Below are 24,629 nucleotides of genomic sequence, written 5' to 3' on the forward strand. Positions count from 1 at the left end.
TATAATCAACAACATGATGGTCGCAGATACAAGAGTGGATTAATACCCGGTGACTTTGAAGACCACAGATGACATGTTGCAGCATCAGTCACTGGGTATCAGGCAAGATGGCGATCGTGCTTTACATCGGAAAGTCGATCAACATCAGACCATATGGCGACAATCGTCAGTCGGTCTTTGCCTGATGGCATTGGTCAAGGACATCGACCAATGCCAGACCAATTGGCACCTGCCATACGGTCATTATCCGGTGACAACGCTGGTCATGTCACGTCACCGGGTACCGGACCGGTCCGGGAAACGACCGGTCATCGGGGAACGGTCCTACCAACAGGTCAACGGAGACCGGTCCGACCCACCGGTCAACGAAGACCTTCACCAGTCACCTGTCTGACCCACCAGTCACCGTTCAACGTTGACAGGTCCGGTCACCGGTCCGACCCACCGGTCAACGGAGACTGGTCCGACTCACCAGTCAACGGAGACTGGTCTGGTCACTGGTCCGACCCACCGGTCACCGGTCATCTATTACTGATGACTGGTCCAACCCACCGGTCATCGGTTACTGATGATGTTGTCCGACTCACCGGTCAACGGTCATCTGTTACTGTTGACCGGTGAGCGGACCGGTCAACAGTAACAGATGACCGTTGACCGGTGGGTCGGACCAGTGACCAGTCATCGGTCAGTACTACCGATCAATGGTTACCGGTCAATACTACCGACTGTTCACCGTACACCGGTCAACATGCACCGATCATTAACCGGTCAACATTTGCTAGTCACCGGACAACGATCAGAAACAGACGTTCTTCTTCATCGGATTAATCCACTTCTTCGTCGTCAAATGCATATTCGTGGTCGACTAGTTCCGACTATAGAGGTAGACGTCAGACACGCTCTTATTTATCGAGCAGTCCTCATTCCCGTCATGGTTATGATCATTATCGATCATCTCGATCATCACAGAAACAATACTCGAGGAGACGTTATTCCCGTCATAGCTGTTCTAGCTCTTGGCGTCGTAGCCGTTCTAGATCTCGGCATCACAGGAATAAAGGTCAAAGACAAGCTCCACTGAAGCATTGTTGTTCCGACTTTTATGACCGGTCACATTACTATCCTATTTCTGATTGTAATGTCTCCTTACCCTATGCACCAGTTCCCAGTGTCATGTCAAAAACAGGTTGCATTGAATGATCCGATTTCACAGCATTCAATTCTGGTGTTCATCTCACCACAACGGCTGTTTTGTCTGCACCGAGGGTATCTACTACTACATGGGGTCAAGATTCCTTTGGACAATATGTACCTGTCACTTCTGATAATTCAGTCTATTTCTGGTTTTAATTATCAGTGTGTCGACTTTGTGGATAGTCTTTCTTAGTTACCAGAGAATCATCATTTGGTGCCGGATAATCCTCCTGTCATTCCTACCACTGACTACGGTCAAGAATTGGCAACATCAGTCATCGGGTATAGGGCAAGATGGAGATCCTACTATGCTGACTTCGTTAGAAAGTCGATCAACATTGGACCATATGATGACGACCGTCACCCGGTCTATGCCCGATGGCATTGGTCAATGACTACGACCAATGCCGTACCATTTGGCAGCCACCATACGGTCATTGCCTGGTGACAACACTGGTCATAGCATGACCGGTACTTCATCGGGTAACGGACCGGTCCGCTCACCGGTCCGGTCACTGGTCATCTATCAACAGTGACCGGTCCGGTCACCGGTCAATACTGCCGGTCACCGGTCATCGATCAAGAAGAGACCTCGATCATCATCATCGGAATATTCCTCCTCTTCTTCTTTAAAGGCATCTGGGTCGTCAACTAGTACCGACAATAGAGGTAGACATTGTACAAGATCTCCTTTATCGAGTAGCCCTCATTCACCGATCATCTCGAGACTCTAGGAGACGTTACTCTACCAGATGTCGTTCCCATCCCAGCCGATCTGTTTCTCGGCATCGGAGGAATAAGTTCGTTATCATGCTTCACGTAGACAGTCTCGCTCTGACTACTCGTATCCTACACATTACTATCCTGTCTCGGATTGTAATGTTGCGGTGCCCTATGTACCAGATTCAGTTTCCAGTTTAACATTAACAAAAATGTTGCTATGACTGGTACTACTTCGCATACTTTGCCTTCTAGTGTTTGTCTCACCACTACAGATACTTACTCTGCACCATGGGTATCTGCTACGCTACCTATTCGGGTACCTTGTGCTCAGGCACCGTAGAATCCGGACACGATATGGCTTCAAGATTCGTACCGGTCAATCCTGATAATTTACGGTCTTCTTACGGTTTTAATTATCAGGGGGTTGATTTGGTGGATGGTCATTCATCATAACCAGATACTTGCAATCTGGTGCATGATACTAGGCCTAGTATTTCCAATTCTGTTTCCGCAGATTCTTTGCACACTGCTGGTGTTGTAGACAATGAGGCCGATTCAGAGGCAGATTCCAATTATGACACGGATCAAATATTGTCATCAATAAATCGGATTTATGAAATGATATGTCAAAATCTTGGTGATGATTATTGCCCAATTACTGCGGAGATGTCTACTAATTCGACGATCTCTATCACGTAAAATAGTCCGTACATTTGATCCCAACAGGCTTTCTAAGGATGCTTCTTGTATTGATACACGCCTTCCTTTTGGTTCTACTGTTTTATCAGTATTTCAATCGTTGGAATCAGCTTATAAGACCATTCCAAACGAGGAGAACTGTGGAAAGTGCCTAAGGATTTATCTAATCCTAAGCATAATGAACGGACTTGAAGCTACAAACCTCTCAGCTTGTTGGAATTGGTCTCCGGACAATCTGTTATCGCAGATTTCAATTCTTCCAGAGTGAATACCAAGACTCTTGTGTGATGGTGTCAACAGACAACACATCAGTTGTGACTTACATTCAGGCACAGGGGGAAAACATTCTCACTCCCTGTATCTGGAAACCAAGGAATTACTTGTTCTTTGCAAGACGCTCCACATTTTTATTATAGCCTAATATATTCCAAGTCGTTTCAACGCCCTGGTGGATGGTTGTCTCGCAAACACCAATTACTTCATCAGGAAGTGACCAATCAGATTTTTCTCATGTTTGGTTATCTTATGGTCGACCTATTTGCAACCAGACACAATCACATACTTCCTCTGTATTTGAGTCCGGTTTACGATTCGGTTAATTATCTTCCATTTTGATTCCCCAATATTGGCAAAAATCAGGGTGAGTTTGTGTAGCATAATCCTGATCGCCCCTTGGTGGCCCAGGAGATTGTGGTTCAACGATCTTCTCAGTCTCCTGTACGATTATCCCAGGACACTTCCTCACAGATCAGATCTTCTGTCTAAAGAGGCAGACTGCATGCGGATCCAGCAATGTTCCACTTACACGTCTGGCCGTTATCAGGCAACCTCTGCAGAAGAAACGCTTTTCTGTCAGGGCTTCAACCCTCGTTGCATCTGCAAGTAGAAAGTCCACTAGAGCATTCTATGATGCTCGATGTAAACTCTTCTCTAATTGGTGTATTCAAGGGAAAATTGATTCCCTCAATCCTTCTGCTAGATGCATAGCGGATTTTCTCATCTATCTTTTTGATGATAAGATACTTTCTCTTAGCTCCATCAAAGGATATAGATCTATGATTTCACATGCATTGGCATTTATTAAATCATCACAAGTCTGTGCTGATCCAGCGATTTCGTAACTGATTCGATCTATGACACTTAAACGTCCTGTTTCTCGTACACTTGCGCCTAAATGGGATTTGGCTTGTGTTCTTGATTCTCTAGATCAAGCTTCTTTACAGTTTCTATCTTGGAAGACAGTTTTCCTTCTTACTATGGCTTTAGCCAAAAGGAGAAGTGAAATTCATGCTCTGTCTATCTCGGATGGTCATCTTCATTTTGATTCCTCAGATGGATCTGTAACTTTGTTATGTCAGCCAGGATTCCTTGCTAAATATCAACTCCCCTCTATGGCTTCTAACCCTTCAAAGTTCCAAGTCTTTCTAATACTTGTGGACATGAAGATGATGATAGACTTCTTTTCCCAGTTAGGGCGTTATAATTCTATCTTAAAAGAGTAAAGTCTATTCGAGGTTCTCGTAAGCGACTTTTCATTCCGTTAAAAGAGGGGGGGGGATGTGTCTGCGGCTTCAATTTCTCGATGGGTAGCCTCGACTATTAAGAAGGCGTATTCATCTCTCTCATCTAGGGATTTATCCCTTTTTAAGATCAGACCGCATGAATTAAAAGCTCTTTCGGCTTAGTGGACGTATATTAATAATGTTCCACTTTCTGAAGTGCTTCAAGCTGCTTTCTGGAGGAATCCGACCACCTTTTCCTAATTCTATCTTCTATCTCTTGAGTGTCAACAGGACAATTTATATATGTTGGGTCCTCTTGTGGTTGCTTGAACGGTAGTTTCTTCCATGGCGTAAATGTACTGGTCCTATTCAGAAACTAAGTACAATTCTGTGCTAACAAAGATTGTATGGGGACACATTTCTACTATCTCTGGCTGAAAAACCTGATTATGGGTTTTTGTTGTGATGGGAGAACCATCCGCCACAGCTACAAAATCAGCTAGGGATAGCAGGTATGTATTTATCACATTAAAACAAATTTTCTTAAAATAAAATTCATTTTAATTATTAAATACTTACCTGCTATCGGTAAGTCCCACCTCCCAACCCCGCTCATCGTTTTATATTTTCATAATTGTATGAAAAGTAAGATGAGTTACGGTTCTTGATTTCCGGTTAGGTTACATCGTACTATGTTTAACCTGAATCTGTTTTCAGTAGGAGAGGTGGCCGAATTCCGGCACTTAAAGATTTCTGGAGAAGCTAACTCACCTAGAAAGGTATAGCTAGGGATAGCAGGTAAGTATTTAATAATTAAAATGAATTTTATTTTAAGAAAATTTGTTTTAAAGCATTAAATTGTTTATATATTTCAAGCTGATACCATTTAATAAGTCTTGGTGTTCAAGACACTTGAGTTTATATAGATGTATTTGTAAATGTTCCCAATTGTTCCTGTAAATAATGTTGACATGTGACACTTTATTCAACATTTAATGGTAAAGCTTACACCATTCAATATCTCCCTTGCTTGCTTACGTGTTTTCAAAAGCCATCAGGCACATGATTATGCTTTGTTAGCTACAAACTGGCGTTAAGGGGGAACTTAAGGTTTTATCCTCAGTCAGTCTATATGTCCAGCACCCGATTGTATAAACAGTTAAACCGGCGGTTAACCACATACTGGCGGTTAAAAGTGGGTAACATGTTGGTTACTGGTCGGTAAGTGTTTTTATAAAATTTGGTTTGTTATACCGATCGGTTAAAACCCAGTTAAAACATACCCTGCTTCCCTAGGTGGGTAAGTACAAGTAACCGAGAGGTAACTTACACAAAATGGCCGCGGCGCGCGACATTATAAAAGCTAACCATCGACGACATTCACAATTTCGATGAGTAAACAACAAATTGCAGCGACTGACACTTTATTTGACTTAATTTACAGGGAAATACAATTTCCGACTTCGGACGACAAATTTAAGGACGCACAGAACGTGTTTCTTATATTCTGTTATGGGTATGCCGTGTGTGATCCGATGCATCAATTGCGCCCATGTTAAAATAATTTCTCCGAGAACAGGGAACGACAAAAGTACAAAACACAAAACATGTTCGAACTAGTATCTTACCTTTGATAATCCTTTAAAATCCATAAATAATCCATTTAATTCAATAATTGACGAGTTTGCATCTAGGGTTTTTGATAATTATTTTAGCATAGTTAAATAAAGACCCTTATGCCATCATATCATTATATTCAAGTGAAAACTCAATAAACTTTCTTCTTCGTCACACACTACGTCATGTACTCTATGTACATTACTGCTGTTAAAATGAACCGGAGCAGTTTATCAAATGTGTCGTGTTCTGAGAAAAATGGGCATAATGCATCTGCTTAAAGTGTCGTCCCATATTAGCCTGTGCAGTTTGCACAGGCTAATCAGGGACGACACTTTCCGCTTTTATGACATTTTTGTTAAAATGAAGTCTCTTCTTAGCAAAAATCTATTTTTGGCGGAAAGTGTCGTCCCTGATTAGCCTGTGCGAACTTAACAAGCTAATCTGGGACGACACTTTACGCACATGCATTATGCCCAGTTTTCTCTGAACACGACACAAATAATAGCCGTTGGTGAACTCGGTTGCATTTGCAGATTTCTGAATACAAAGATATATTTAAACTTGAACAATGTTTTATTTGTCTATGGTAAATTCCCTTATTGTACAAGAAAGTAAGTAAGTTTATTGTAAACATAAGCAAAATTAGAAGAATAGTCTAGCATGTTACGACGACCATGTATATTTTTTATGTTACATCTAGAACAACTAGAAGAATAGACGTCTTTGTAAGCACTCTCTTGCAGGGCTCAACATTAACAGTAGTCCTATTGCCCCTGGCAAGTAAATGTTGGGTCCGGGCAAGTTATTTTATAATCTAGTTGTCCGCCCAGGCAAGTGCAAAAAAGAACAAAGAGCATTAAATTTTGTCTTAAATTAGACTTAAATTGCTGTTATCATTTTGTTAAATGTGCAAAAGTAAAAAGGGTTGTGTGGTGTATCATTTTGATCTTTATTAAAAAATATGAGGTTTACAGTTAATGTGATATTTCATGTTTGGGCAAATGGCTTTACGTTCAGGGCAAGTAGATTTTCTAAGTACTTGCCCAGCAGGGCAAGTTGGTTTTTAGGTGAATGTTGAGCCCTGTCTTGCAGTTTGGAAGCACCAGGGATTCCGCTAAATGATGCAAATCCCGACATCATTATCAATTTGTCCCTGGTCATTTTGATGAACTCATAGTTAAAATTTACACTTTATTTTATTGTGAATTCATTTGTAAATGATTTTGATAAAAAAAATTACATGTCTCTGTTTATAACGGTGACACTTTGTGCGAAAATTACGTCATTAGAAAATGCAATGTGGGAATGTTTCGGTTAAAGTTACCGGTGGTTAAATTCCACTATGCGCGGTTAGGTTACTTTGCGGTATATCGTGTTTATACAATCGAGTTACCTTGAAGGTTACTATACCTGAATAACCGCAAACTTACCAAGGTTTGAATGTTACGGAGCTGTAACTTTAACCAGCGTTTATACAATCGGGTGCAGGTGTCTATAGTCTGTCTCCTATGCAATTACTCCAAAAGTACACAAGCAAGGTTGATCAGCTTTTTAATAGTAAAGTGTATGTCATTTCAGTTTTATGTGAGAGCTTTGGTTACAGTATAGAACTTAACTGAACATTGTATGAACTTTGTATAATTACTATTTGAATCTTTGTTCTTACTGTTATATGTACATTGATTGGTCTAAAATGTTATTGTTTTGATCTTTTATTTCAGATGTGTTAGTATGGACCAATGAAAGAATAATACGATGGGTGCATAATATAGGTTTGCGTGACTATGCGAATAACTTGTTTGAATCTGGTCTTCATGGGGCATTGATAGCAATGGATGAGAGCTTTGACCACAACAGCATGGCCCTGGCGCTACAGATTCCTACACAAAACACAAGTGTTAGTATCCAAGGTCATACCATTCGCTTGGTACATTAAGATAATTTAGCTCATTTGTTTCTAAGATGGCTTAGTTGAATTTGTAAGAACAGTTGAAGAATGTTTTAACATATGTTAGCCAGTTGATGAAGACTTGAGAATGGCTTGTCATAAATAAATTGTTTTTGGTTCACATGCATGTTTTCATTATAAACTAGTCAAATGTTTTGTAAAAATGCAATACATGTTGGGTGGGAATAGTTTTCAGTTCTCAGTTTTTAGCTCACCTGTCACGAAGTGACATGGTGAGCTTATATGACCGTGTTATGTCTGGCATCCGTAGGTGCGTGCGTGCGTGTGTGTGTGCGTCCGTCAACAATTTGTTTGTGTAGACAGTAGAGGTCACAGTTTTCATCCAAACTTTATGAAATTTGGTCAGAATGTTTATCTTGATGAAATCTGGGTTGGGATTGTATTTAGGTCATCTGGGGTCAAAAACTAGGTCACTAGGTCAAAAACTAGGTCAAATATTAGAAAAACCTTGTGTAGACAATAGAGGTCACAGTTTTCATCCAATCTTTATGAAATTTGGTCAGAATGTTTATCTTGATGAAATCTGGGTTGGGATTGTATTTGGTTAGTCAGGTGAGCGATTCAGGGCCATCATGGCCCTCTTGTTTTAATGTTTTGGTTATGTTTTAGGGGTTTTGAAGATTTTTGGTTATTGATCATGCACAACTTTACATTGAACTCCTCTCACATGTAAGATATATGTGGGGTTTCAGATACGCTCACAGTTAGAACGCGAGTTCAACAATCTGCTTGCCAGAGGCACTGACCGACAGCTGGAGGAGGTAGGTCTGTATTGTTTTTGTTTACTTTTTGAATGGCCCTCGCTCCTGCTGTGCTTGGTTGTGGAATTTCTTACCGACCCTCACTGTACCGCCTACTGGGGTGAGTTTAACAGTTGCTGCTGTGTGACTAAACATAACCTTCAAGCTTTATGTCTTCACTTGTTTTCAAGTTTTTTTAAGGATATTCTGGCAAAGTTTTAGGGTTTTATTTGAATCACCCTGTCTGTTGCTTGTTCTGTGTACAATGCATTACTTGTAACACATGAATTTGTATAGAAATGTTGCAGTTTTTGCAGAGTGAAGAGATTGGGAATAGGGCTGAATATCAGCCCATTATTTCAAAAACAAAAAGACTGTTAGGGATTTGAACTCTGTGAAACATACTTCTAAATAAGTTTGTCCTGTACATGCAGGTGCAATTATTCATATAAAGGTAGTATTCTAGACAGTTTTATGATGTTTATTAAGTGAAAATTAAAGGTAAGCTTGAAAAGATTATGTTTGTCACATTCATATTACATAATGTATTCCTGATTTATATGAAGTGCTTAATACATTTGAAAAAAAGTTAAATTTAATCTTAAGGACAAATGCACTTGCAGGTATTTTTCCAGTGTATTGTTAAGTAAAAGTCAAATATATTTACATTTTATAACTCTGCCTTAAAATTTGATGAAACAGATTAAATTAAAAAAAGTTCAAATTAATTTTATTTAAGTTTTTTCGCCAAACCTGGCATGATTGTTAAGCACACCAACATTAACCAGCAAATATTAATATATTTGTTTGCTTATATAATAGTCGAAAGTTGCATATTTAGGTAAGTTTTTATTTCAATGCTATTTTACCAGGCAGATGTAGTAATTTAGTGCCAACTGGCTCCAAGCACTTTTTTGTGTTAGTGCCTGATGAGCTTTTAATATTGTAATTGTAAGATATTAAATCATCATTCTACTATATTATATTCCAGCATATAAACTTTTAAAAATCTCTTTCAACACATATTTTAAAATATTCATGCCTAAAATTCAGTGTTTATGTTGGTGAGCTTTAGTTTGATGAATGGACTTTGAAATGCGTTATGGTAATAACAAAACATTTCACTCTCAACATGAAGGATGAAATTAACAATTTTAAGAATGAAGATCTGTAAGTTGTATTGGTTTATTTTCATTAATAAAACATAGGAAATTTTGAAGAACATTTTATTAAATTTCTGATTGAAGAAATGAGTTTCAACATGCTGTGTAAGTTCTTTGAACATTTTATGTAATCAGACGCACAGAAATCATCATCCATTGTTGGCTTCTACAATTGTATATGCTGCTTAATATATTGAAATATCCTTTAACACTACAATTACTAACACCTATATTCCATTCCCTTGAGCTTTTCTAAGCAAGCTTTTATTAAAGCCAGCTTCTACCTAATCCTCACTATTTAGCCAGTACTATATGCTATATATATAAAACTATATATGAGTAACCGATCCATACCATATTGTGTAAAGTAACAGTAATTGGGAACATTTTCAGCTAGTTAAATTATAATCGTGTCCAAAAACTAATTTTGTTAACAACGTTTAGCTTGACAATAAAATATTAAAAGAACCAATTACAAGTAGCATTCAAATAAAGGAGCCTTGCTTTAGGGAGACTGGGTATGTAATAATGGGCACAGTCTATCCAGGGATTGCTTTTTTGTCTCACATTATGTTCATGTAGAAGATTTTTCCTTTAATCCTTTCCCACTTAGAAAAAGAGTAAAATGGCTATGTGCAAACAGCATAAAAACCAAAACAGCAGGCAAGTAACTCGCAATCTGTTCAGGGTTAATGCAGTTTGCTGCTCAACAGTACCTAAGCTTTGGAGATGATGCCTTGAAAACTTGAATCTAGTAAGAAAGGTCTTCAATTAAATATAACTTTCGAAGGGACTACAAATGTGTTAAAATAAACGTATCTAAGTGGTAAAGGGTTAAATGAAAATTTCCATAAAATTGAAAAGCGTTGCCCCAGTTTGCAGGCTTACTTTAGGCACATGCATTAGGTCTGGTTTTCTTAGATTCTGTTGAAATGTTTATCTTCTGTATCTTTTCATGCATCAGTGGTAACAATAGAACATCCATGCATATTTTTTCATAAATATTGTATTTTTTGAAAGGAAGATGAATGTTACAGAGCATGAATGTTAAAGAGCATAATTTTTTTTGCAATGCAATATATTTTTCAAGATGAAAGATGAAGTATTGAACAATTTTGTTAGAAAGGAATGCCCTTTATTGTTTAACAGTTGTAATTAGATTGTATCATTCATATACACATGTATTAGGTCTCAGCTAGTAGGTGGGTATTTTATTGATCTGCCATCTGCAAGATGAACGCACACATCCCTGAATGATCCAGCTGTATCGTGCCTCCATTCTACCAGTCATCAACTGTGATCCAAACCTGTGCTTTATATGAAAAATTGTGTTTATAATTATGTACAAGTTGATTGTGAAAATCAGATGTTCTGCTCTTGTGCCAGTTTCACATTTAGGCCTTGATTTTGTGCTCAAAGTGGGCTTTGGTGACCAGTCAAAAAATAATCATTCCTCATGAACATTCTGATTTGTCCCACCGTAACGGCCATATTTATTTCAATACTCATGAAACTTGATCAGAATGTTTGTCTTGACAACAGCTATTATTATTATGCCCCCCTTGAAAGAGAGGGGGTATATTGTTTTGCTGGATGTTGGTGGGTCGGTCTGTCTGTAGACCAGCTCGTTTCTGGTCAATAACTCGTTAACGAATTGACCGATTGGCTTGATACTTCACATGTACAGTGGATGACATTGAAATTGGGGTCACTAGGTCAATGGTCAAGGTCACTGTCATAATAAGTGTTAAAGTTGTTTCCAATCAATTACTTATCAACTTATTGACTTGATACTTCACATGTGCATTGGCCTTGAACAGTAGATGACCCCAGGTCAAGGTCACTGTCACAATAAGTGTGAAAATTGTTTCCGATCAATAACTCATCAAAGAATAGACAGATTGGCTTCATACTTCACATGTGCATTGGCCTTGGGCTGTAGATGACCCCCAATGAAATTGGGGTCACTTAATCAAAGATCAAGGTCACTGTCACAATAAGTGTGAAAATCGTTTCCGATCAATAACTCATCACCGAATAGACCGATTGGCTTCATACTTCACATGTGCATTTGCCTTGGACAGTAGATGACCCCTATTGAATTTGGGGTCCTTAGGTCAAAGGTCACGGTCACTGTCACAATAAATGTGAAAATTGTTTTCGATTAATAACTCGTCAACAAATAGACCCATTGTCTTGATACTTTCCATGTGTATTGGCCTTGGACAGTAGATGACCCCTATTGAAATTGGGGTCAAAGGTCAAGGCCACTGTCACAATGAGTCTGAATTTTTTTCCAATCAATAACTCGTCAAAGAATTGAACGATTGGCTTGATTCTTCACATGTGCATTGGCCTTGGACAGTAGATGACCCCTTTTGAAATTGGGGTTACTAATTCAAAGCCCTGTTTTGTAGGCATATGTCTCCGACTGCGGAACTCTTGTTACTCTAGAAGCCACATGTATGATTCAATCTTAATGAAACCTTGTTGGAATACTTACACTAGCATGACTGAATTTGATTATGTGAGATTTATCAACAGGTTAAATCTTATAAAGCCTGTCAATAGTTTCCTAATTGGATAAATGTTTTGTCTTGACCATATCTTGGCAGAATGTTTAACAGGCATTGTGTGAATACGTTTTAACTCTTTCCCACTTAGAAGCAAAGAAGAAATGTCTATGTAAACACAGCATACAATCAGAGCAGCCTGCAAGTACATTTGTAACTTGCAGTTTGTTCAGGTTTTATGCTGTTTGCTGCTCATCAGTATCTAAGGTTTGGAGATGAAGCCTCAAAAACTTGAATCATGGTTTCACTATAGCCATATGAAGAAAACTGCAAGGTAGGTTCTTTTTAATAGACATGAATCATTTTAACAGGGCCCACATATAAAAAATTGCTCTTAGCAAGTTAAATGATGATTGCCCAAAAAATGTGACTTCTGCAGTGTAAGAAAGGTTTCACAATAATCATATAAGGAAAACTCTACTGCCGCCTGTCGACCATATTTTTCACTTTTCATTTTTTAACTTGGCTAAGATATTACAAGTGCAAATGATCTTTGCAAGTTTCATGATGATTTGACTTAAAATTAGACTTATTGAGACTTTTTAATGAAGGTTTCATTATAGCCATATAAGGAAAACTGCCCTGCCCCCTGGTAGCTATTTAACCCTTTCCCACTTTGAAGCAAAGTGAAAAATGTGCAAACAGCATAAAACCAGAACAGCCTGCGGGTAACTCGCAGTCTGTTCAGGTTTTATGCTGTTTGCTGCTCATCAGTATCTAATGGTTGGAAATGAAGCTTTTAAAACTTGAATCTAGTAAGAAAGGTCATTGATTAAATTTAACTTTTCTAAGGGACTACGAATGCATTAAAATACATTTCTACGTGGTAAAGGGTTTAACCTGGGTAAGCTCTTCATATCCATTATGGCTCGCTTGTTAAAGAGTGGTAGCCTGAAAAGATTTTAATTAGTTGTCATTAAACTGAAAATCTTTTGAGACCCGTATTAGTATTAAGTTGCTTTATTGGTAATAATTCAAATTATTGTGTGAATGAAGGAGGCAATTTTTCAATAGAATTAAAATACTAGTATGTATGTTTCCATTTAAATTTATTACCAGGTTTTTCGATGGAAAAAACTGGTTATTAGATTGGCGAATGTCACTGGCGGGCGGGCGGAACAAGCTTGTCTGGGCCTTAACATGTCGTTCATTGTGAAATTTTAAAATCATATGGCACATTTGTTCACCATCATTAGACGGTGTGTGGCGCGAAAGAATTACATCGATATCTCCAAGGTCAAGGTCACACTTTGAGATCAAAGTAAAAAATGGCCATAAATGAGCTTGTCCGGGCCCATGTCATTCATTGTGAGATTTTAAAATCATTTGGCACATTTGTTAACCATCATTGGACGGTGTGTCGCACACAAGAATGACGTCAATATCTCCAAGGTCAAGGTCGCCATGAGTAAAAATAGATTTATTTTGAAACAAGGGGGGTAACTTTGAGCAATCAGTTCAGTTTGAGTTGTCTCCTTTTATCAGACTTTTTTCAAATTGAAAACCTGGTTTTGTGACAATTTTGTCTCTTGTTGTACTGAGAAATGATGTCAGAATGAAGTCAAGACAAGGTGTGTTATTGGGAAGGGAGGAGCTTGACACGTGTGTATCTTACATAGATATTTTTGCAGGTACAACTGGCTCAATCTTGAACAAATGGGTGACCGGTCTGTATAGCAGTTCATTGATAAACACTCACCCCACACATGCTGTTAATTCTTTCCCCCGTAAGAAGCAAAGTGAAAATGGCTTTAGCAACCAGCATAAAACCAGAACGGCCTGCGGATAACTCTCGCTCTGTTCATGTTTTATGCTGTTTGCAGCTCATCACTAACTGAGCATTAGAAATGAATCCTTTGAAACTTGAATCTAGTAAGAAAGTTAAGTGGCATGCAGTGACAGTAAAAATTGTTATGTTTGATTTCAGTTAAATGTAATTTTCAGCACAAACCAAGAAGAAGACAGACTTGATATAAATGGGTGAAAAAAACATAATTTTGCATTGAACATAGTTGCACAGTAAAGTGGTGAATTAATATACCAAGACTAGGCTTGTATTGATAAATTGCTCATCAGTACGTACAGCCATGACATGCTGATGAACATGTAAACATGGTAACCAGCATTGATTATCAACTCAAAATTGCTTAAAAAATATTTTGATTTCTATAAATAACTCAATAAAATGTATCTTTTGTAGTATTGTGTCTTTCAGATTTTGAAGCATTGTGTACTAATCTGTCATAGAATATCTGTTTCATTTACATTGTTAATGAGTGGGATAAAAAAAACTTACGTATAATTAGAATGTTATTTAAACTTTTATTTAACATAGTACTTAAGTATGAGCGTTGTTTAACCATTCATTTGCATCAAGCAGTTACTGTCAAAATATGCCGGCTTGGGAAGAATTGGGCAAAAATTCTCAATAATGTGTGAAAAGTCTTGGTTGCAAACCAGTTTGTTATATTGCAACAGAATATTATTGATTATTTAATAAAGGCAATAAACCATGCATTTGTAAATTGCAACAGAATATTATTGATTATTTAATAAAGGCAATAAACCATGCATTTGTAAATTCATCGTTTGTTCTATTTAGAATTTGTTAAATTGCATCTTTTTATGCCCCCCTTCGAAGAAGAGGGGGTATAAAGTTTTGCACATGTCGGTCAGTCCATCCACCGAATGGTTTCCGGATGATAACTCAAGAACGCTTACGCCTTGGATCATGAAACTTCATAGGTACATTGATCATGACTCACAGATGACCCCTATTGATTTTCAGGTCACTAGGTCAAAGGTCAAGGTCACGGGGACTCGAACAAGTAAAATGGTTTCCGGATGATAACTCAAGAACGCTTACGCCTAGGATCATGAAACTTTATAGGTACATTGATCATGACTCGCAGATGACCCCTATCGATTTTCAGGTCACTAGGTCAAAGGTCAAGGTCACGGTGACTCGACACAGAAAAATGGTTTCCGGATGATAACTTAAGAAAGCTTACGCCTAGGATCATGAAACTTCATAGGTACATTGATCATGACTCGCAGATGACCCCTATTGATTTTCAGGTCACTAGGTCAAAGGTCAAGGTCATGGTGACTTTACACAGTAAAATGGTTTCCGGATGATAACTCAAGAACGCTTCAACCTATGATCATGAAACTTAATACGTACATTGATCATGACTAGCAGATGACCCCTATTGATTTTCAGGTCACTAGGTCAAAGGTCAGGTCACGGTGACTCGACACAGTAAAATGGTTTCCGGATGATAACTCAAGATCACTTTAACCTAGGATCATGAAACTTCATAGCAGTGCCCCAGATAAGCTGCGTATCTGCGTCTTTCACTCTATTAAAATATTTAAAAACGCAAAGAAATACAATATCATGCGTATTGAAAACGCAACCAATTTGACATTTACGCAAATTCTGCAAATTTAATGCGTACGATACAATCGCTTCGATCGAAAATGCTTTGCTCGTTTTAGGTATTTCCTCTTTGGAATTATTATTGTAACGCGGCGACCGTTTCATTCAGCAAGCGCCTGGATGACGGAGCCGGAAAACAGTCAAAGTTATTCAAACGCTCTGCGGACCAGATTTCATTGTTAAAGAAAAGGTCTGACCAAATTATTTACGATGACATACATGCGTTTTCAATCTGACTTCATCTGTCAATCATTGTGCATGTATTTGTAAACCGTCTGTACTTTCAGTTTCTATAACGATCCGAAATAAATATGTCTAAAAGAGGTCGAAAACGTCCGCGATTGTTGCGCCAAAATATCAGTCTATATGTTTGACAGTTACAAAGATGTAAGTTAACATAATTCTTCCAGTTTTTATTATCGACAGTTTCAAGGATTAAAGAAGTTATGAAACATCAGTTTGTTAAAGTTAATTATAATAGTTTACAGTTTTATTGAATCAATACAAGTGTGCAGCTTCAAGAGAAGTAAAGCAGCAATGATTTTAAGGTATACCTTTTTATAACGCATTTCACCCTATTTCAAGAATGAAATCACCCTATTTTTCAAAATCAATGGGTGAAAACCCTATTTCACAAACAATTATCTGGGGCACTGCATAGGTACATTGATCATGACTGGCAGATGACCCCTATTGATTTTCAGGTCACTGGGTCAAAGGTCAATGTCACAGTGACAAAAATCGTATTCACACAATGGCTGCCACTACAACTGACAGCCCATATGGGGGGCATGCATGTTTTACAAACGGCCCTTGTTTTCATAGCAATGTATAGGTATATTGGACAGGATTGGCAACCTCATTTATAATATCACATTATTCCGTTGATTTGCGATTCATTTTTATATCATTTTGACTTAATTTTATTTAACTAAAAAAATATCAGTATAAATTATTTGCAAATTTTTTATGACCCCTTTTGAAGAAAAGGGGGCATATAGTGATCGGACTGTCCATCTGTCTGTCCGTCTGTCTGTCTGTCTGTTCGTCTTTCCGTCACACTTTGCGTTTAGGTTTCGAAAAATGCTCATATCTTCTATGTCCCTTGAGATATAACCTTCATATTCGGTATGCATGTGTATGTGGACAAGGCCTTTCCATACGCACAAAATTTTTTACCCCTGTGACCTTGAACTTAGGGTCCGCGTTTAGGTCTCGAAATCTGCGTTTAGGTTTTAAAAAATGCTCATAACTTTTATGTCCCTTGAGATATAACCTTCATATTTGGTATGCATGTGTATATGGACAAGGCCTTTCCATACGCACACAAATTTTGACCCCTGTGACCTTGACCTTGAACTTAGGGTCCGCGTTTAGGTTTCGAAATCTGCATTTAGGTTTCGAAAAATGCTCATAACTTCTATGTCCCTTAGATATAACCTTCATATTTGGTATGCATGTGTATATGGACATGGCCTTTCCATACGCACAAAAATGTTGACCCCTGTGACCTTGACCTTGAAGATAGGGTCCGCGTTAAGGTTTCCAAATCTGCGTTTAGGTTTTGAAAAATGCTCATAAATTCTATTTCTCTTCAGATATAACCTTCATATTTGGTATGCATGTGTATATGGACAAGGCCTTTCCATATGCACACAAATTTTGACCCCTTGACCTTGAACTTAGGGTCCGCGTTTAGGTTTCGAAATCTGCGTTTAGGTTTCAAAAAAAGCTCATAACTTCTATCAAGCGTTTATAGGGGGCATAAGTCATCCTATGGTGACAGCTCTTGTTTTAATAATTAACCTGTTAATAGATCGTGAAAATATTCTGTTCTTTGTCCTTTAACAATTGCAAGCCTGCTCCCTGCTTACACTTATATCACATGAACAAGTTCTCATTTGTCACAGGGCGAAGGCGGCAGATTCCGTCGGGCCCCATCATGGCGTAAAAAGTTCCGCAACAAGGAGCGAAGCAATGACGGCAGCGATCCAGGCAGTGAGGGTGGAGAGCCTGGGGATCAGTCCCCACCCCAGGGGCCCCGCAGGATGACCGGCCCAGGGTCGGCCCAACAGCTACAGATGACGGAGACCATGAGGAACTTTTGATCCAATGGCTGAGCTAGAAACTAGTGTATCTTGTGGGGGACTGTGTAGCAGATATGACGGTTTCACGCTCAAACTTTCATAATGTGCAATTTTATATATCTGAGGTGTTAGGAGTTCATAGCTACTGCTACGACGGTTGGCTGGTGAGAAGGGATGGTCTCCGAAGATAAACAATTCTTAAACCGTGTTCATTTACAATGGAACATTATGCCAAAGGCTTTTGGTATGATGTTCATATGTGCAAATGCCCAGTGGCTGATGTTGTCATGTTCCAAGTTATTGATATAGACTGGTTTTTGCTTGGTGTTGTCTGCCATGATGTATGTTGTCATCATTCTCTCTGTCGGGAAAACAGAGTAAACAATGTATGTCGTGTGAGTGTGAATACTTCTGGCCCTGGCTCCTGACTCGGTAACGTTTTTCTAGTCGGGGAAATATGACAGCTGCCTGTGGAACCCTGGAACCAGTTGCAATACAGAGTGTCACAATCACCGCATTATCATTTTCTTCCCCTTATAACGCATGTTTTACTTCCATTTGTCTAATTCTTAATATCATTAAGTCAGGTCATTCACTGTAGGCTAGATTTGGTGTCTTTTAAATGAACTAAATGTTTTGCTCAGATATACAGTGACAGAATTACTTGGGCACATACAGGAGATGTATGTGTCGTATTATAACATATATTGTAGTGAATTGTATAATGGCACCAATATGTGCTTTGTATTTGTTTTTGAAAAACAAACTAGTGTAAGGTTAATCAGTACATGATGTATATTTTATTTAAAAATAGTATTTGTTACTTTTAATTACTTTCTGGAGTAAGACCAGTTTAACTATTGAATCTTGATTACTTAAACAACTTGACAATAACATGTGAATGTCTTGCTTTCTTGAGTATTTATAACATTGTAGCAATGTATAAAAAGTACATATACTGAAAGACATTGCAATGAACTTTTTGTTAAGATATAAAGTCTGTTATTCATAAAAGATTTTATTTATCATGGCTTGGCAGGTTGGGTCTTTTGTTGAGCAAAATCAAGAACAGGGTTGTGATGTTACTTTTTGTGTGTACATTTTGAAAGTATATTTATTTTTGTCTATTAACGACTATGTTACATTCATTAGGAAATGTTGGACAAATTACATATTAATGTTTGTTAGACAAATTGTTTTGCCTGATGCTATATCGATTTTACTATAATTTGCTTCAAATTCCTGCCGTTGTTGTAAAAGGCCCCTAATTAAGCAAGTGAGTGATGATGGGTTGAGCATTTTTTGTGTGTTCCAATGCATAACACTTGAAATATTGAGCTATGCTCTGTGAAAAGGGGGTTAAATGCATGTGCATAAAGTGTCCTCCCAGAATAGCCTGTGCAGTCCGTATAGGCTAATCAGGGTCGACACACTTCACGCCTATACTTGATTTTTGCTAAGAAGAGACTTTCTTTAAAAAAAAAAAAAGCGGAATGTGTCTCCTTGATTAGCCTGTGCGGCCAGCACAGGCTAATATGGGACGACACTTACACACATGCATGAAACCCCCTTTTCACTGAGCGAAGCTCTTTTGATGAAATAAGGTATTTAATTAAAGGAGCTGTTCTAACAAAGTATTTGTCAAGTCATTAGTGCACTTAATTTTAGACTTTTAGTGAACTAAAATATTGATACATTTAGTAAGAGAAATTCTGACAAATGTGTTGGAAGATTACTTATCCTTCATGTTTCTTCTTAACACACTTGAGATCACGATACCTTGTCTTAAAAGCGTCATTTGTGCCTATTCTAAGATTAGCTATAGACACAATGTATCCTGACTTGTCTATGATTCATCTTAAAAGCAACTTTTTGATTGTTTCTGAAGTATTCTGATGCTTGTTTTGTGCAGTGAAATAAAATGTACATTATATGTATCCATTTGAAGTCAGCACATCAAGGAAGATAATTTTTGTCATAATATTGGGCTATACGACTTAATTGTCTAGAGACTCTGTTCGATATGATTCTAAACTAAATTCAAGTATTTGTTGTTATAATGGAATTTACTGAAATGCTCAAAGATGAGTTTGATGTATTATTAATTAAAAGTTAGTGTTGATGAGTAATCAATCAAGCCTTGTTCTAGCATTAAGAGTGGCGAAGGCCCTTGCTTGCTTTCTTGTAAAAGTGTAGCCATGAAATATGCAGGACACCAATGATTCCAGCAAACTGTGTAGGATTGACCATCAAGTCTGAAGTGAAAATACATTGTAGTTATCCCTGTTTTCTTAATATAAAAGAAATAGGATTTTTGTTTTTGATAACACATTCCTATTTGGTTAGACAACCTTTATTGTGTAACATATCTCAAATAAATCACAGATTAGGTGCCAATAGTTATGGCTATAAGTGTTTTATCTAGTTTGTGATTTTTATAATAACCTTGAATGTTAATGTTTGTGTTTTTAGCCAAAGTTTAAATTAAAATAAATAATTGTCATAATTGGAAGTTTTAAAAACACAAGTACCATGTTACAATAGTTTCTAGGGTTTTATTTTTTTATGCCCAAGGTAGCAGTTGAACTGTCCGTGAGTCCGTCCGTCTGTCTGTCTGTCCGTCATTCAGTTTTTTTTTGTCCGTCCGAAAACTTTAACATTTGCCATTACTTTTGCAATATTCAAGATAGCCACTTGATATTTGGCATGGATGTGTATCACGTGGAGCTGCACATTTTGAGTGGTGGAAGGTCAAGGTCATTCTTTAATGTCAAAGGTCAAGTATGTGGCTTCAAAGGGGCGCAGTAGGGGGCATTGTGTTTCTGACAAACACATATCTTGTTTTAACCCAGTTAACCAAATTTTAATTGTAGGATTTTCCTTGACAAAGTCAGAAAGTCAAAGTCAAAGTGAACACCAAATAGGAAAATATGTACTTCTTTTGGTTGGTATTGTTATAATGTTAGCATATATGTTCAAGCACTCTAAAATAATATCATTTTATAGCATAATTGACATGTATTTTCATACATTAACATTGACATATAAGCATCGTCATGCAAAAATTGGTCTTACGCCATATGCTGCTATCATGGCTCACGCAGTCTGGTCTAGAGCTACCTGTCCGCTAACAAGACCTGAAACATTTTGTGACTTTATAGTGGACGTATTAGCTCTGGATTTGCACAGGCTTGTCTGTGACTACGTTGTCCGCATGGGGCATAAGACCCATTTTGCGAATGACACGGGTGATATAGGTGTTTATGTTGCCCACCATTGTCTGTGTAAGAATCTCTGGAGGCTTTGGGTCTTACTATTAGTTGAGTGGAGCCCTGGTATGTAATTACATGAGAAGTGCCAGGTTGTGAGACACATACTGACTCAGAAATCCATTTACCATGATGTCTGTTGTCCATCAGGGTGTGCAAAATTGACCCCACCTTAGGGGTTAATTGTTTCTCTAAATGGTAATTATTTTGAAAAATCTCTCTGAAACTGCAAGGCCCAGATATTTAGTAATTCTCATGTAACATCTATGGCAGTCCTCTACCAAGTTTGTTCCAAGGGTGTCCCTGTGGTCAATAATGACCTCCATTTGGGTTACTTGTTTTCCTTATAAAAATTCGAAAAATTTGCTTAAAACAGCTCAGTACAAATGAGTCAAGTGTTTAAAAGTTTTGAGTAAGAATGTCTTATTTTCTCTTTAAGCATTTATAAGTTTTAACATAAAGACGCGATTCAAAAATACCGTACTGTAAACAATACTCTATTTTATCCACAAATTAATAGGTCCATGCTTGCAATTATAAGTAAATATATTATAAACAAATGAATGGCTCAATGATTGGGATCGTAAAATGTTTAAAATTGTGTTGTCTTTTTGTAAAATGAATTACACACTTCTAGGTTTGATGTCCTACCAAAATATCTTCTACATGAATGTGTGTATTTCCCTGCTCTTCAGTATCTAAGGGTTGGAAATGGAGCCTTTAAAACTTGAATCTAGTAAGAAAGGTCTTTAATTAAATATAACTTTCTAAGGGACCACAAATGCGTCAAAATACGTATCTAAGTGGCGAAGGGTTATGTATGAAAAGACAACACTTTGTTAACAATATCTGGGAAGACATTCGAAATTGAAGAATCTCAAGTTGGTATCATAAATGATTTTGATAATTAAAGCATGTCTTTTTTTAACAAGGTTTCATTATATATTATTGGTACTGGGTGGGAAATAGTATTACAAAGTAAGCACAACTGCCACCTAGAATGTCAAAAACAAGCCAAAATATCATCATCATCATACAAATGTTATATTCATCAACTAAATGTAAGCTCTCGCACTCATGTATCTCTCATAGGATAAAGTCTCCTCAGTGCTTTACTTGATTCTGTGGCTTTTATCTACTTTAATATAAGTATTATGCTACACCAATTTTGTGCCGCTCCCACTTCTGATCACCTCTGCTGCCACTCTCGACTGTTAAGTCTGAATATTTTGCAAATATTTAATTGAAAATGAAAATGCTATGTTAAACAACCTGAATTACCTGTTTTGGCGTATGAAATTCGTTTGATATTGAAAATTATTTAAACATGCAATAAGATCTGTCCAGCTTTCCAATCTTTATGGGTTCTTATTTAAGCATCATCGTTTAAAATGCTGTTTAAAAAACTACATCTTTGTTGTTAAAGAGTATGCCATTTATTACAGTTTTGTTAACAATCAGTTAGTTTATACATACCCATTTGTTTCAGGTAGCTTTGTAAGATGTACTATTATATTTTAAATATATTTACATGTAGTGATATATTAACAGAAACATATAAATCTTTAACAGCAATTATATATATATTATCATGATGTTGTTTTTTTTGATAGATCTGAAAATAAAATGTAGTGTCAGGTTTACATGCTTTTGCCACTCTGTGAGAAAACTGCTTAATGCATTAAGCGTCATCCTAGCTTAGCCTGTGCAGACAGCTTTGGCTTGTCAAGGATGATTACCACCTAGTTTTAATTTGAAAGTTTTGTCCCAGATTAACTTGTGCTTATTTTGGACTATACTTTACGCACATGCATTAACCCCGTTTTTTTAGTGTCGGGCTCACTTATATGTGCATGTTGATATTGTTACGATTATACTACCAAACTTCTTACTTAAGCATGTAGCTAGATATGGTTCATCATTAATGTCTGTCTTCGTTTTTGTATTTATTATTCAAATACATGTACCATGTTTTATGTGATATATTACGTACTCTGTAAAGTTTCAGACAGTTTTATTTTGTAAATTCGAAATATGATTTTAAACTTATGCAAAATGTATAGGTGTTTATAGTATTACAAATACTGCTGTGTAAACATCTGTATTAAAATCAAAATTTGTTAATACATGATACAAAAACAATGCAAATTAATGTTCTCAAATCCAATTGTAGTATGAGCCAAATGTACGCTATGGTCCTTTGTAACACATGCAACTGCAAGAAATGTCAGCACGTGTTTAAGAATTTGTTAATACTTTAAATAAAAAACCAAAGGAAAACACAAGAGCTCTTTGAACAAACCCTAGTTAAACCAGAATTTCATGTAATTAATACTTGTAGTTTGATTTTCTGTTGTACTCCTTGTATGTGAATTGCATGCGCAAACGTTATTATGAATCGTCTTGTCAAAATTTGCACTGTTTATACAGCAATATTTCTGGCGTCACCAATTTTTGTCCCTGTATTTGTTAGCAAAAGCTAAAAGATCATAAACTCCTGTGTGGAGAATATTGATCAAAAATAAAAATCTTAAACAATGTTTTTTTATTTACTTAAAACTGATCCACAGATGCAGAAGAGTACACAATAAATAATATTATATTTATATTTGTATTATTCCCTAGATTGCTTTTTTTACGATTTTACAATTTAAAATTACATAACAACATTTTAATTCGCAAAAGTTAAATACCGATTGGGACGTTTCAATAGTGTGCTTAAAGATCATTGGCGTTTCATTTAATAATCGTACTTGGTAAATAATAATTTTTTTAAAGTAATTCACATTTTGTGCTGCACATTCAGTCTCAAAATACGTTTGAACCCCCAAGAAGCATCGTAAGGCATGGCTTTATTGGCGGACTGAAACACTCCTAGATTTTGAATCCTTGTATCCATCTAGTAACAAGACCGACACAATGTTGTCCCCAGCGACGTTCCATGCACAGTCACTGAACACAAGCTCATCAAACTGGGTACTATCTTTCTCCCAAAAGCTCATATCGTGAAGATAGGTTATAGGCTACTGACGGTCTGAAACTTGGAAACTGGAAACTCAAGCTTTGAATTGAGCTCTAATGTTCCAAATTTTCAGTTGATGATGATGCTACAGATTCTAGCTGTCTCACGTGTTGTTTCTTGTGAAAACTGTTTTATATTGTGAAGATCTACATACCGCAAGAGTCTTTCGTAATAAATGCCGAATATTACACAGGTAAGATTGATTAGATTTAAGGTAACTGCTATTTGCCGCTGTCTACTGCTTGTGTTGCTCTGATAGAAACAGCCTAAATAATGGTCAACCTGTTCAACTTTTTTACAACATCAAATATGTTCACAAAACAAATATCTTGCAATTAAAATGACTGGTAAAGGACACCGCGAAAATCCTCATTGAGATTTTAACAACTGAGCTTACTTTGCAAACTTTATATGGACCCGGTTTAAAGACTATATTAAGTAAGCTAAGCTATTGAAATCACTGAAGCCGCGCGAGATCTTAGACATCAATCATTCGCGGTCGACGAAACTCTATATGGATCATCACTGAAGGGTGCAGATGTGAGTATTGATAGATCGTTCCGTTCCAATTACTTTAAGGGAACTGTTACGCTTCAATATGACATGTTCGTATGAATATTTTATTG

The 24,629-nt window shown here is 37.2% G+C and overlaps 1 protein-coding gene across 6 annotated transcripts in view; it reads left to right on the forward strand.

Annotated features, from left to right (window-relative positions):
• LOC127846342 (liprin-alpha-1-like) overlaps nt 1-23,519 on the forward strand; it is a 77,124-nt gene extending 53,605 nt beyond the window's left edge. For 3 of the 6 annotated variants that reach the window (XM_052377515.1, XM_052377532.1, XM_052377524.1), the window contains 3 exons: nt 7,460-7,635; nt 8,400-8,468; nt 17,536-23,519. In XM_052377515.1, the coding sequence (XP_052233475.1) occupies nt 7,460-7,635; nt 8,400-8,468; nt 17,536-17,733 (443 nt within the window). In that variant the 3' untranslated portion in view covers nt 17,734-23,519. Of the gene's footprint in view, nt 1-7,459; nt 7,636-8,399; nt 8,473-9,694; nt 9,716-17,535 lie in introns of all 6 variants that reach the window. The other 3 variants (XM_052377541.1, XM_052377561.1, XM_052377550.1) reach the window with 3 other exon arrangements.
• Nucleotides 23,520-24,629: the final 1,110 nt, after the last annotated feature.

Source organism: Dreissena polymorpha, chromosome 1 (assembly GCF_020536995.1).
Source record: "Dreissena polymorpha isolate Duluth1 chromosome 1, UMN_Dpol_1.0, whole genome shotgun sequence".
NCBI lineage: Eukaryota > Metazoa > Mollusca > Bivalvia > Myida > Dreissenidae > Dreissena > Dreissena polymorpha.